The 13240-nt window shown below is 36.9% G+C and overlaps 2 protein-coding genes across 8 annotated transcripts in view; one reads left to right on the top strand and one right to left on the bottom strand.

Annotated features, from left to right (window-relative positions):
- The window catches only part of MRE11 (MRE11 homolog, double strand break repair nuclease), a 111172-nt gene that overhangs the window by 9408 nt on the left and 88524 nt on the right, over positions 1-13240 (top strand). For 2 of the 5 annotated variants that reach the window (XM_055283301.2, XM_055283297.2), the window contains exon 1: positions 13030-13219. The exons of 1 other annotated variant lie outside the window; for it this stretch is intronic. The gene's annotated coding sequence lies outside the window, so the exon portion shown is untranslated. Of the gene's footprint in view, positions 1-13024; positions 13220-13240 lie in introns of those variants that run through there. 2 more of the 5 variants (XM_055283296.2, XM_055283300.2) reach the window with 2 other exon arrangements.
- On the bottom strand, positions 1543-13005 carry ANKRD49 (ankyrin repeat domain 49). 3 transcript variants are annotated; one of them, XM_055283303.2, is made up of 3 exons: positions 12868-13005; positions 9957-10303; positions 1543-8831 (listed from the first exon to the last, which is right to left on the bottom strand). In XM_055283303.2, the coding sequence occupies exons 2-3, from the start codon at positions 10212-10214 to the stop codon at positions 8370-8372; spliced, it is 720 nt and encodes a 239-aa protein (XP_055139278.1). In that variant the 5' UTR covers positions 10215-10303; positions 12868-13005; the 3' UTR covers positions 1543-8369. The 3 variants fall into 3 exon arrangements, with proteins under 3 accessions (XP_055139278.1, XP_055139279.1, XP_055139280.1); XM_055283304.2 differs by having other exon boundaries at positions 6323-8831; positions 12733-12885; XM_055283305.2 differs by lacking the exon at positions 12868-13005 and adding an exon at positions 12792-12863 and having other exon boundaries at positions 6323-8831.

Below are 13240 nucleotides of genomic sequence, written 5' to 3'. Positions count from 1 at the left end.
TTATCTGTGCAGGAGGCAGAGGCTGGAGGATCAGTTGAGTCCAGGAGTTCGAGGCTGCAGTGAGTCATGATCACACCACTGCACTCTAGCCTTGGTGACAGAGCAAGACCCTGTCTCAAAAAAAAAAAAAAAAAAAGCAATTACTATCTTCCTCTTTTTTCTTCATTACCAAAAACCTTAAAGATAATCTATCAATTTTAATAACTATATTGACTTAGATGGTTTATTTCCTTCTTTCTCCTTCTAAATGACTTTTGATTTTTTTTCCAATTGTTACATGTGTGTCTTCAATTATATACCAATGCATATTCTCTTGAAAGAAGTTACTGACACAAATAAGTATAAAAGGTACTGTTTTAGGTATGAACTGTGGTTTCCATTTTTCTCTTTTTAGCTTTTTTTAGGTTCAGGGGTACATTTGCTATATAGGAAAATTACATGTTGCAGGAGTTTGGTGTACAAATTATTTCATCACCCAGGTAATAAGCATACTACTCAAAAGTTTTTCAATCCTTACCAAAAAAAACCTAAAAATGAACAACAAAAACAGAATGAAAAAAATCCAGGATGGTTGGCTTATCCTTTTAAAATTTCAATTACAGTCATGCGTCGCTTAATGATGGGGGTATGTTTTGAGAAATGTGTTGTTGGGCAATTTCATCGTTGTTCAAATATCAGAATGCACTTACACAAACCTAGGTGGCTAGGTGGCACAGCCTACTACACACTTAGGCTACTTGGTATAGCCTATTGCTCCTAGGCTACAAACCTGTAGAACATGTTACTATACTGCGTACTGTAGGCAGTTGTAACACAAGGGAAATATTTGTGTATCTTAAGAAATTTAAACATAAAGAAGGTACAGTAAAAGTATGGTATAGTTGACTTTAAAAGGTACACCTGTAGAGTGTGTACTTCATGAATGGAGCTTGAAGGACTTGGTGTTGCTCTGAGTGAGTCAGTGAGTGAGTGGTGGGCAAATGTGACGGCCTAAGACATTACTGAACACTACTATAGACTTTATCAACACTGTTCACTTAGGCTGCACTAAATTTATGCAAACATATTTTTCTTTCTTCAATAATAAATTACCTTTAGCTTACTGTCCTTTTTTTACATTATAAACTTTTAATTTTTAAAAACATTTTAACTCTTGTAATAACACTTAGCTTAAAATGCAAACACCTTGTACAGCTATGCAAAAGTATTTTTTATAGCTTCATTCTATGAGCTTTTTTGTATTTTCAATATGCATTATTTATATATTTTTTACTTTTTAAACTTTTTTGTTAAAAACAAAGACATAAACACATACTTAGTCTAGGCCAACACAGGGTCATCGTGATCACTGTCTTCCCCCTCCACATCTTGTCCTGCTGGGAGGTGTTCAGGGGCAATAACACTCATGGAGTTAGTCCTATGTCATCTCCTATGATAATAATGCCTTCTTCTGGAATATTCCCTGAAGGACCTGCCTGAAACTGTTTTATGGTTCACTTTTTTAAATAAATAGAACACCCTAAAATAATGACAGGAAGTATATTATAGTAAATACATAAACCAGTAACATAGTTGTTTATTATCATCCAGTGTTATGCACTGTACATAGTTGTATGTAAACATGACTGGCAGTGCAGTAGGTTTGTTTACATTTAGCATCACCTCGAACATGTGAGTAATGTGTTGTGCTATGACATTATGACAGCTACAACATCACTAGGTGATAGGAAATTTTAGCTCCATTATAATCTTATGAGATCATTGTCAGTATAGGCGGATACATCATTTACCCAAGCCTGACTGTAAATGGAAAAGACCAACATGACCACTAGATGGAAACAAAACCCAAGACTAAAGTTTTCTTATAAAAAGTTACACATTCATGTAAAAAATGAAGTCTTTATCAAAGAAATAAAAAGTTTTAATATATTACCAGAGTAAATAGGCTACTTCATATTACTTGTGTTTAATTCTATAGATCTAAAACAGGTCTCAAGAAATCATCTCAGTTTGTCTTATAGCACAAACGAATAAACAATGGGATGTTGAATGCTATCGTTTTTCTTCGGAAAAGTAGATGCTAAAACCACTTTGGTATCCTCTTCTAGGTTCTAACAGTCCTGATTTAAATTAAAAGCCAACCAAATCCTTCTTATATAGTAACTAGCCATCTTTTCAAATTTCTTGAATCCTGCCAAATGGACTAATTATTTTAAAGCAATTATTTTGTTTCCCATTCTGTCATTTAATGGAGAAATCAGTCCTTCTGATTATAAATGTTGTATTATTTGGAATTTTAAAATTCCAGTGAATTGGTGAAATGTATTTTTTTAAATAACAGGCCCCCCTGAAGATATATCCCTAGAATTTGAGGATGAGGTCATCTTATGCTTGCCATGGAAAATAATAAAAGAATAAAATTAGTCATATCTGGATATCTATTTTTAAAAATCGACTTCATAAAAATATAACTTATGTACAAAAACCCTGCATTACTCTTTAAAACCCAGTGACTTTTGACAATTGTGTACACCTGCAAAATCATTACCACGATCAAGCTACGGCATATTTCCAACACCTCCAAAAGGTTCTCCCTGCCCTTTTGTAGTCCAACCTCTATCCCCGTGACCAAGAAACCACTGAACTGCTTTCTGCCTATAAATGAGTTCGTGTTTTTTCCAAGAAGATATTCAGTTGTTCCAGCACCATTTGTTTAAGAGAATGTCCCACTGAATTCCTTGGCACCTTTGTCAAAAATTAATTATCTATATCTGGATTTATTTCTAGACTCTGTTCTATGGATCCACATGTCCATCCACCAATACTACACTGTATCAATACCGTTGTTTTATAGCTAGTCTTAAAATTAGGTTGTAAAAATCCTGATTTTAACGTTTTCTTTATCTTTTTTTTTTTTTTTTGACACGGAGTCTCACTCTGTTGCCCAGGCCAGAGTGCAGTGGCGTGATCTTGTCTCACTGCAGCCTCCACCTCCTGGGTTCAAGCAAAAGCAATTCTCCTGCCTCAGCCTCCCGAGCAGCTGGGACTACAGGGGTGTGCCACCATGCCCAGCTAATTTTTTTGTATTTTTAGTAGAGACGGGGTTTCACCATGTTGGCCAGGATGGTCTTGATCTCTTGATCTCGTGATCTGCCCACCTTGGCCTCCCAAAATGTTGGATGGTGTGAGCCACCGTGTTTTCTTTTTAAATATTGCTTTGGCTCTTATGATTTTCAACTACTAGGATTTTTGCTTATCTATGTTCGTGTGCCATAAAATGCAATTCTCTCCTTATTGCATGAGTCCTCTTATATGAGGTGTCTAAAATAGTCATGCTTCTAGAAACAGAGAGTAGAATGGTGGCTGCCAGGAAAACGGGAAGTAGTTATTCAATGAGTATGAAGTTTTAGTTATACGAGATGAATAATTTCTAGAGATCTGCTGTACAATCTAGAATCTCTGCAATTCTAGAGATCTACAAGCATGGTGCTTATAGATAAAAAAAAATACTATGAACTAAAATTTTAAGAGGGCAGATCTCACGTTAAGTGTTCTTCACACAGTAACAAGAAATTTGCACGTAAGTATGGAATCTTACATGGAAGGGGAATAAAATTAATAGATTTAGTGGCCAAGCGTGGTGGCTCAAGTCTGTAATCCCAGCACTTTGGGAGGTCGAGACCAGCAGATTACTTGAGGCCAGGAGTTCGAGACCAGTCTGGCCAACACAGAGAAACCCAGTCTCTACTAAAAACATAAAAAATTAGCTGGGCATGGTAGCGTACGCCTGTAATCCCAACTACTTGGGAGGCTGAGGCATGAGAATCACTGGAACCTGGGAGGCAGAGGTTGCAGTGAGCCGAGATCATGCTAGTGCACTCTAGCCTGGACAACAGTGAGAGTCTGTCTCAAAAAGAAAAAAAACAAAAATTAAAAAAAAAATAAATTTAGTTATAGCCTATGTACAACATATACTTTATATGCGGATAAATGGCAAGCATATTTAAAAGCAGATATAAGCAACCAAATTCAAAAAATATAAACTGCACCTTTAAAAGCAAATGCAGTTGCTTTTGCTCCTGATAGTAATTTTTATGTCCTCAAACCCTACTGTAAATAAACTACATAAAAATAATATTAAAGAAAATGGAATTTTGGTTATTATCATAGACAGACTAACTGGTGGTATACAGATAATATTCAAAAACACCACAGGTAAAAAGCTGTGACATTTGAACATGAGCTTTCTGGAACTTAAGAAGATACACTAAATATGCACCAAATGATGCATTCTTTAATCAACTTTACAAATACATATCAAATACTAGTGTGTGGTGAAGAGGAAAGGTGGTAGAATCAGATAGACAAACCTCCATCATGCACACATGGCATGACAATGGGCAATCCGTGTAAGTTCTATAAGCCTTATTTCCTTTTGTACAATGATATCTATCTCAGAGGGTTGTTGTGAGGCTCACATGATATCACACACGTGAAGCACATACAGCATAGTTGGCCTACAGTGAGCACTCAGTTGTTAACTATTAATATTGTCACAGAGGTTTGGTGTACCACATCTTATATATATAAGAACTTTCATAAAGAAGATCAGATGAGACTATTTCATTCATAAAAGATGACTGGAGGACACTGATAAACACATGTAGCTTTTTTTTTAAAACAATATGATTTCGATGTATTTCATATTGAAATTTATTTTTGAAGTATTAAAGAAATTGACAAAATAAATAACACCATATGATTTTTACATTTAAATAACAAACTAGCCTACGGCAAGATAGATATTATCCCTGATTTACATATGAGAAAACCGAGGGGTTTTTTGCCCAAAGTCACCCACAGGTGGCACTGAGGATTTGAACTCAGTTTGTCTCACTCAAAGTTTAATGCTCTGTGGAGCCATCCTTCTGTGCCTCCAGGGAATGATTTCGGGCATGTAGATCTGTGCTTTCAATGGAGTAGCCATTAGACAAACACAGCTGAGAACTTGAAATGTGACTAAATTCAGATGTGCTGTAAAATACACCCTGTATTTTGAAGATTTACTGCAAAAAAATTAAAACAGCTCAAAAAATTTTAAATATATATCTCATATTTTGGATGTGTTGTCCTGTATATATATAAAATTAATTTCACCTGCTTTTAATATGGCTCTTATGATTTTCAACTACTAGGATTTTTGCTTATCTATATTTGTGTGCCATAAAATGCAATTCTCTCCTTATTGCATGAATCTTCTTATATGAGGTATCTAGGCCGGGCGCGGTGGCTCACGCTTGTAATCCCAGCACTTTGGGAGGCCGAGGCGGGCGGATCACGAGGTCAGGAGATCGAGACCACGGTGAAACCCCGTCTCTACTAAAAAATACAAAAAGTTAGCCGGGCGCGGTGGCGGGCGCCTGTAGTCCCAGCTACTCGGAGGCTGAGGCAGGAGAATGGCGTGAACCCGGGAGGCGGAGCTTGCAGTGAGCCGAGATTGCGCCACTGCACTCCAGCCTGGGCGACAGAGCGAGACTCTGTCTCAAAAAAAAAAAAAAAAAAAAAAAAAAAAAAAAATGAGGTATCTAAAATAGTCATGCTAAAAACATAAAATTACATGTGGCCCACATTTCTATGTGTTGGCACTGATTTAGATCATTTCCACTTAGGTTCTGAGAAGTAAAATTTTGGAGTTTCAAAGGGAATTTCCAGGAATTTAAAACATCAATCAGCCACACTTAATCCTTCTTGGTTTACTCTCTTCTGAACTTAATAAAGATAGACCTTGAATATCCTTTAGAGAAAGCATTTCATATTGAACAAATTGAGTGGTCATCTAGTAATCCTACAGATGGACTGGAGCATCTTATGATGAACTAACTATAGCAAAGACATAATGATTTGGTGATCTTATTTTGTAGGCAGTTGCATAAATTCCTAGAGCCATTGCAGGTAGAGTGAAGATGGTATATGTGTTGATCAGGAATCAAGAGTTGATCCAGAGATTTCATTTTGGTATGGGACATAAATCTCAGTATAGTCTCTGGGCTTCTTTTGATCATGATTTTCCAGCATAGTGTTAGATAACATAATAGATGTCAAATAATACAAATAAATGTCTTCATATTGTAGTATAAAGACTCTAAATCCCACCACTGTGGTAGGCTGTGGGTTGGAAGGCTCCCTGGAAAAGCATATTTAAGATTCATAAAAGCAAAGGCAACTAGTTCCACTTTAGGCCTAAGAATTACGATATGAACCTTGAACATTCACAAAAATTACCTCTTCCTCAAGCATATGTTAATCAAAATTAAACCCTTAGTTATGAAAAACTCAGATTTTATTTTTTAATAAGTCTTTGTATAGACTTTCCAAGATTAGAGAAAATTCTGTTTGTAAACTGAGCTATTTAGCCTGCCTAAACTGGAAAGTAGAAGTAATCCTTTCAAAGCACAATTAGTGACTGCCTTCTGTGCACAGAGCAGTCTAGTAAATGCTCTGGAAACTATAAAGGAAGCAGACAATACAAATTCTGCCCTTAGGGGTGGGATTTGTCTTATATGTAGAGTTTGCTGTCTAGCATCAGTGAGTGTTGAGGTCTGAAAACAAGGGAGTAGACATCTCTCAGGTCCTTATTGGAAACAAGACTTCTTTGGCTCCATACTTAAATGGAAAGTTTACATGGAATCATGGGTACAATCCATTCTCAAGTGAGAAAGGAGCCATCAGCTCTGTGACTTTCAGGCTAAGCAGCCTCATTCAGCAGTCTGCTTGGATAAATAAGGTCTTATTCTATCATCACTGCCTGTCAGCTGTATCTGTCATTTAGTGTCACTAACTTAGGCCAGATCAAACAGAAAGCAACCTCTGCCACAAAGCATCTTCCTAGGCAGAGATCACAACATAAACTAAAGCACTAACTCTCAAGATCCTGTTGTCACGATGATTCAGTTCATATATTATCTCTGACTTTTCTGAGATGATCTAATAAGTTCTAAGCAAAAATAAATATTTAATCTTTGATTAAATAACATTATTACTTAGTCTAGGGTGACTGGGTTACATAGGATGGCTTGAAAGAGATAAGCCTTGGTGGACATTTTAAAAATTTAACTGAAGTAAAGAGCAATTGGTTTAGTTCCCTTCCCCTAGAGTGTTGTGGTGTTGAGAAGACAAAACTTTGGGAACAATCACAGAGGGGCTAGATAGACAATGCAGAATTGCTGCTGGAGAGACTGAGGGAGTAGATATTAAATAACTAAGTGTGTGCTGGATGAATAATGTTCTGGATCCAAGAAAGACATACACAGGTAAAAAATGAATTCATGCCTTTTGCGTTGTTCAAAACTTGTACTTCTTTTTCTCAAATATTTTTACTTATGCTTTTTGTCATTATCCAGTGTTTTTTTTTTTTTAAGCCTGAGCCACTTTGTGGTTTTAGCTTCAATATAATAATCATCCCCTTACTCTTAGACTAATTCCTTTTCCCCTGTCACTTTGCCTGTATAGTCTGTAAAAATGAGGACCTTAGAAAATGAACATTTCCTGTGAACTCGAGAGACTATACAAGCAGTGCCCAAATCAGTAGGATTAGGCAGGTAAAACCAGTTGGATAGCAGATATGTTATGATCTGTTGGACAAAGGTATAGTCGTGTGCATGTCTACAAGGTCATCGTGATTCGCCGTTAGCTTAAGGATCATGTAGGTTGACCAGGGTGAGGTAGGACTATCCACAGGATTGTGTAAATTGTGGTAGGGGAGGCAGTATACAATATTCATGAATTAAACACCTAGCTAACTGCTTTCCTGAAAATAGTCTGTGTTCTAAAAGACAAAGATCTAGGTTTTTTGCTGTTTTTTTCTTTAACTTATGAAGATTCAAGTCACTAATATGTTACTTGCTCTGGTTTAAAATGAAAGCAACTGGCTATGGTAAGGTAGAGAAGACAGCTGAATTGTATCAGAATATTTAAGACTTTTAAGTTCTGAGTTACCTCACCTTATAAAAATATATGTCAATATACTAAGTACCCAACAAAGATCCAGGATGTGGGATATTTAAAAATACATTTCTCTTGTATCAGCACCAAAAATACCAGTTTCTGTACAACCCGTGTTTTTAAGTATACACACATTAAAATTATTTCTGATAAAAAATCACAAACTCCACAGAAATCATTAAAGATATATGCAAATTACTTTCAAATACATTTTGACATCAAAGTCAGGCAATTCACTTGGAAGAATGTTATAATGAATATCACTGAATTTTTGTAGTAAGATCTTTGACGTCAATTTTGATTATGGGAATACATCTCACACAAAGGAGGCACTGGTATTTAGAAACTTAGGAAAATTACTAGAATTGTTAAGACTGAGGTGAAGAATTTGTACATCCTTCCACAATTTCAAAGAGGTAGTGATAGATACTTGTCCTCCTGGCAATATCAAATGCAGTTTCTTCCAAGTTGTTTTTCAGCCCTGGTTTGACATAACGGTTCATCAGGAGGAGTTCTAGGGTATCCTTGCTGTCTCTGTTCCCAGCAGCAAGATGCAAGGGGGTCAAGAGGCCTTTTGTTTGGGCATTGATATCTGCATCATGCTGCAGTAAGAAAGAAGCCACTCTGGTATTATTCCACTTACAAGCACTGTGCAGGGGCGTCCAGCCATCCACAGTCACTGCATGAACATCTGCCCCCTGTGCAATGAGCTCCCGGACAATATCTAAGTGTCCACTGTAGGCTGCTCGATGAAGAGGGGTATACTCATCTTCATCCCTAGTGTTCACATGAGTGGCCTTTTCAGAAAGTAGTCTCCGCACTGTGGTAAGCTGAGAAGAAAAAAAGAAATCTTTCAACTCAACTCAAACCAAAACAATAACTAAAACAAAATTGTCTTGTGGTGTTAGATCTAATTAAGTTGAATAAAAACTTCCTTGTTAGTAGATAACTTTAAAATGAAAATAATTTAAGATCTCTTTTTTGGGAGGAGAGGACTACTGATTTAAGAATGAACAAGTTAGTGTTAACTACACTTTGTTGCTTCTAAGAATGAGATTCTCTGAATATCAAACCATAAATTTACTCCTGGTCCAACTAAGGTTTATTGCATAAAAGCTTCAGTCCAGTGAATAACATAGGCTTTAATTGTGCTTAATATTTTATATGTTATCTGTGAAGAAAACATAACTGCTTGATTTTTCTGTAGGATTATCACACCAATATACACACTGTATGAAACTTTTAAAAATAAAACTTTTAACAGAAGAATAAAGTATTAATAAGGAATTCTAGGGATTCAAGAGCTCAATTCCTTCTCAATACAACCTTAGAAACATCCTTTTAGGTTGTAATTTTTAGTTTGTTCTATGGGCCTCTGGTTAAATGTGGCATGCTCTTGGGTTAAAAAGCTATTTAAAATACAAGACCCTTTTAGTTATTAGTTTACTAACACAGACATGGGGAAACTTAGTAAAATGAGGTGGAAGTGGCCAAGCAGAGGGAATAAGCTTTTGATGTTCATTCCACTTGGCTGATCCTGGGCAAATTAATATTCCTGAATCTCAATTTCTTACTCTATAAAAGAGAAGAACATTACTTATAGGGATACATGATGATTAAATAAAATAATGTAATAAGGTACCCGGTATAGTTAGTATTTAATAAATGTTAGTTTCCATCCTCTCTTTCCTAAATGATCCTAATGACTTTATATAAATGATTTTAAAATATAGATGATTGCTTGCTATCTTTATAGATAATTATCCTTAAACCCCCAAATAATACCTAGCATGACACTTTGCAGCTTAATATGTGCTTTCATGTACATTGTCTCATTTGGTCCTCACAATCAAGAGATAGGTATGATGGCCATAACAGTAAAGGCAGGTCTTCTGGCCGGAACCCAGTGCTTTTCCTACTGTCACACTTCCCTCTGTAATTTTTTTTTTTTTTACCCGATTTTTTTCAGCAGCCCAAAGAAGCAATCTGCTTGGGTCTTTTTCCATTTTTTTTTCTTGCAATCGATACCACTCTTCATTTTTGTCATCTTGCTCCTCATCTTCATCAGAATTGCCTACCCAAAGACTTTGAGTACCAGTAGGAATAAGGTGTCCATGTGTTTCCAACAATTCAAGTTGGTTAAAGTGTTCAGAAAAATCCAAGGAATTCTCTTGGTCTGGTATTCCGTCATCATTTCCTTTTTCTTTTTCCATTTTTACTACTATTCTAAATGAAAAGCATTTCAAATGCCAGGATATAAGTCTTTCTAGAGATGAATTATGACTGCTTTGTTCATCAAGATCTGAAAACACAAATACAAAAGTTATTAGTAAAACAATAATTCAGGCTTTATCAACTGCATAGATAAGTCTTGCAAACATATACAATTAAACCCTGTCTAAACTCTTGTTTTTCTCATGATATCCCTTACATACACTAAATACTGATGCTGACAGAAAACAACAAACTATGATCTAATAGTGGTCTAATGCTTCTTTTGTTGTTTTCTTCTAAGTCAACTATATTATTATAACTATTATTTTTAATCTACTGGTTTAGGTATGATGGTATTATGCTAACAGTGATGAATGCTTAAAGGTTTTGAAGTATAACTAATACAGTGAAGACAGATGCATTCAAGATTTTTATAAACTAGACACACAGATAATATAGAGCAGAAATAAAAACTTCTAATTCCTAAAAAAACTACTTTGAAGAATCAGGGATTCTTGAAGATGGAATAGCCCCCAAAAGGACATCTGTCCCAATCTCTCATCGGTGCATATATCTTTATCACAACATCTACACTAATTATCCTATTTCTACTTTGATAATTTCAGGCCTAGGAAAATTCACTGCTTTAAAAAGTAGTCGTGTTTATTGATAGGCAACTATAGTTCTTAGTTGAGTCCTTGTTTTCAACTGAATTTTGGCTGTCATTCATTCCTTCATTCAACTAATATGAATAGAATGTCTGGTATGTGCCAATTTCTGGGTGCTGGGATTCAATAATGAGCAAGATCCATGTCTTCACCACAGGAAGCTTACTCTAGTGTAGGTGACTGGCAAAGACATCATGTGTCCGGCAAAGACAACATGATAAGTACTACTACAAGACCTTGTCTAGAAACCATGAGTATACAGGAGGTTCATAATTCCCCTAGTCCTAAGGGATTAAAGAAGGCTTCCTGAAAGAACTGATGTTTATTCTGCTAAGCTACCATATTAATTTTAAACCAATATCAGCTTAAAGGGTTACAGAACATATAAACCCTAATCAACTAAAGAAAAGGAGAATAACCAATAGATAATTTAAAAATACCAATTCCCAGCCTCCCAACTCTATTTGTTGAAATATAATCAGTCTTTCAAGGCTCTTCTCTGATGTTATCTCTTTCATTCTTTCTTGATCCTCTCATTTAGATCGCTTTCTGCTTTCTACTTTTTTTGGTGCTACATTTTATTTCACCACTAACTTTATTCTTGTTTTAGCCCCTTAAAAGATTATAAGCTTAAAGATAAGGACCACATTTAACTTATATTTATCTCCTACTTGTCTATAGAAGGCATTAAGAAGTATGTGTAGCATTACATTTAATTAAAGTCTTGTCACTTGATTTTGCCTGGAATGGATTCTGAGAAGTTCCAGAGTTAGGCATACCCCCAAGATACTGATTTCTTGGTACCCAATCTCACAAGTTTAACAGTATACAATCTTAATGTGGTATTAAACTTTATTACTAGTGGCAATAGCACTAAACTCAAGTTTAAATGTATTACTCACGTCCAGTAACTTTTCTGGACCTGTTACTTTATTGTAAAATGTAAGCATTTTACTGAAGTATTCCTAAGGCCAATCCGGCTTTTCAGTCACCCAATCAGAGACACCCATGGAATCAAGAGATATCCAATCACAATTGCTTATGTTTTATTAATTCTCCTGGAGCTTCCACTTTTTGATTCTCAAACTAATTCCTGAACCTTGCAACACAAAAATGACCATACATCAATTAATTAAACACTTAACAGATGCTAATAAATAAAAGTTCACTTGTAATTATATCAAATATAGTAACCTTATACCACAGATCTTACCCTCTCCCCCAACATGCTTTTCCTTTCAATAAAAACTCCCTTTATATAAATTTTGAGTTTACACATCCAGATACAACAAATTATGTATAAAACTTTACTGGTATATTTAGTTTAAAAAGCCAAACCTAGGCGCATCTACCCGATTCACAGTTAAGAAACAAAACTGATTACTTGATGATGATATTCCTGATATTCCATCAGGAATATCAGGGTATGTTTCCTAACTTAAAGGGCATATCCTATTTTGAGAGCGATCCTAACTATGTCAACTCCTTACAAACAACTCAGTGATAGGCGGGACTATAAACCTTACAGGTAAACGAGGTTCAGATAGATTAAAACAACTTGCCCTAGATCAAGGACCCCTCAATGGAACTGAAAGGGCAGGCGTTCTAATTCAAAAGTTCCACATTATTTTTCGCTGCACTGTACATCTTACTGCTCTCAGCACAAAGCAATGCAGATGTGCTGAACTCAAGGACCTAGGGATGACACCTGTAGAGGGTCTGGCGACTGGGAGGGAGGGAGAGGGGATCTAGCTCCGGCACTCTGCCACCGGCCGGAAGCTCACAGGCCCGCGAGCTCCGCCTGCGGCCTTCCAAACAGCCAAGAGCGGAGAAGCGGCTTCAGCCCTACCTGGGGACCACGACGCGGCCTGACCTGCAGGGCTCGGCCTGTGTCCACAGGCTACCCACCCCCACGGGCTCAAGAGTTCTTAGCTGGCGCCGATCCACCAGAAAGCGAGGTCCGGGACAGGGAATAACTACCCACCTGACAGAAGGGAAAATCGCCGCCTTGCATCTCACTTCCGGGTTCGTCTCCTAGGCTGCTCAGGATTGGCTCCTGCTTGAGGGCGGGGCCTCGCCGCTACATTCCCCGCCCCCTCACGGCGGGCGGTAGCCAATGAGAGCCGAACTGGACTTGAAGCGTCTACGTTATCCATGAAGTGTCGCGAGAGAAACGGATGCCGTTCTCTCCCGCGGAATTCAGGTTTACGGCCCTGCGGGTTCTCAGAGGCAAGTTCAGAACTTGTTGTTTTTTTTTCACGGATCCTGCCCTTTTTTCCCGGAAAGAAGACAGCCTTGGGTCCCGATTGTGGGGCTTTGAAGAGTCCAGGAGTGGGGTAATTTAGGAATCGCATTCG

This window comes from Symphalangus syndactylus, chromosome 6 (assembly GCF_028878055.3).
Source record: "Symphalangus syndactylus isolate Jambi chromosome 6, NHGRI_mSymSyn1-v2.1_pri, whole genome shotgun sequence".
Lineage (NCBI taxonomy): Eukaryota > Metazoa > Chordata > Mammalia > Primates > Hylobatidae > Symphalangus > Symphalangus syndactylus.
Note: the sequence above shows the minus strand (reverse complement) of the source record. Positions and strands in the feature narration are given on the sequence as shown.

Excerpts from the sequence above, each read along its gene's own strand:
- ANKRD49 (XM_055283303.2), bottom strand. The coding sequence starts at position 10,214 with ATGGAAAAAGAAAAAGGAAATGATGACGGAATACCAGACCAAGAGAAT. Across the intron at positions 8,832-9,956 it reads GGGCTGCTGAAAAAAATCGG|CTTACCACAGTGCGGAGACT; the intron begins GTAAAAAAAAAA and ends TTTTCTTCTCAG.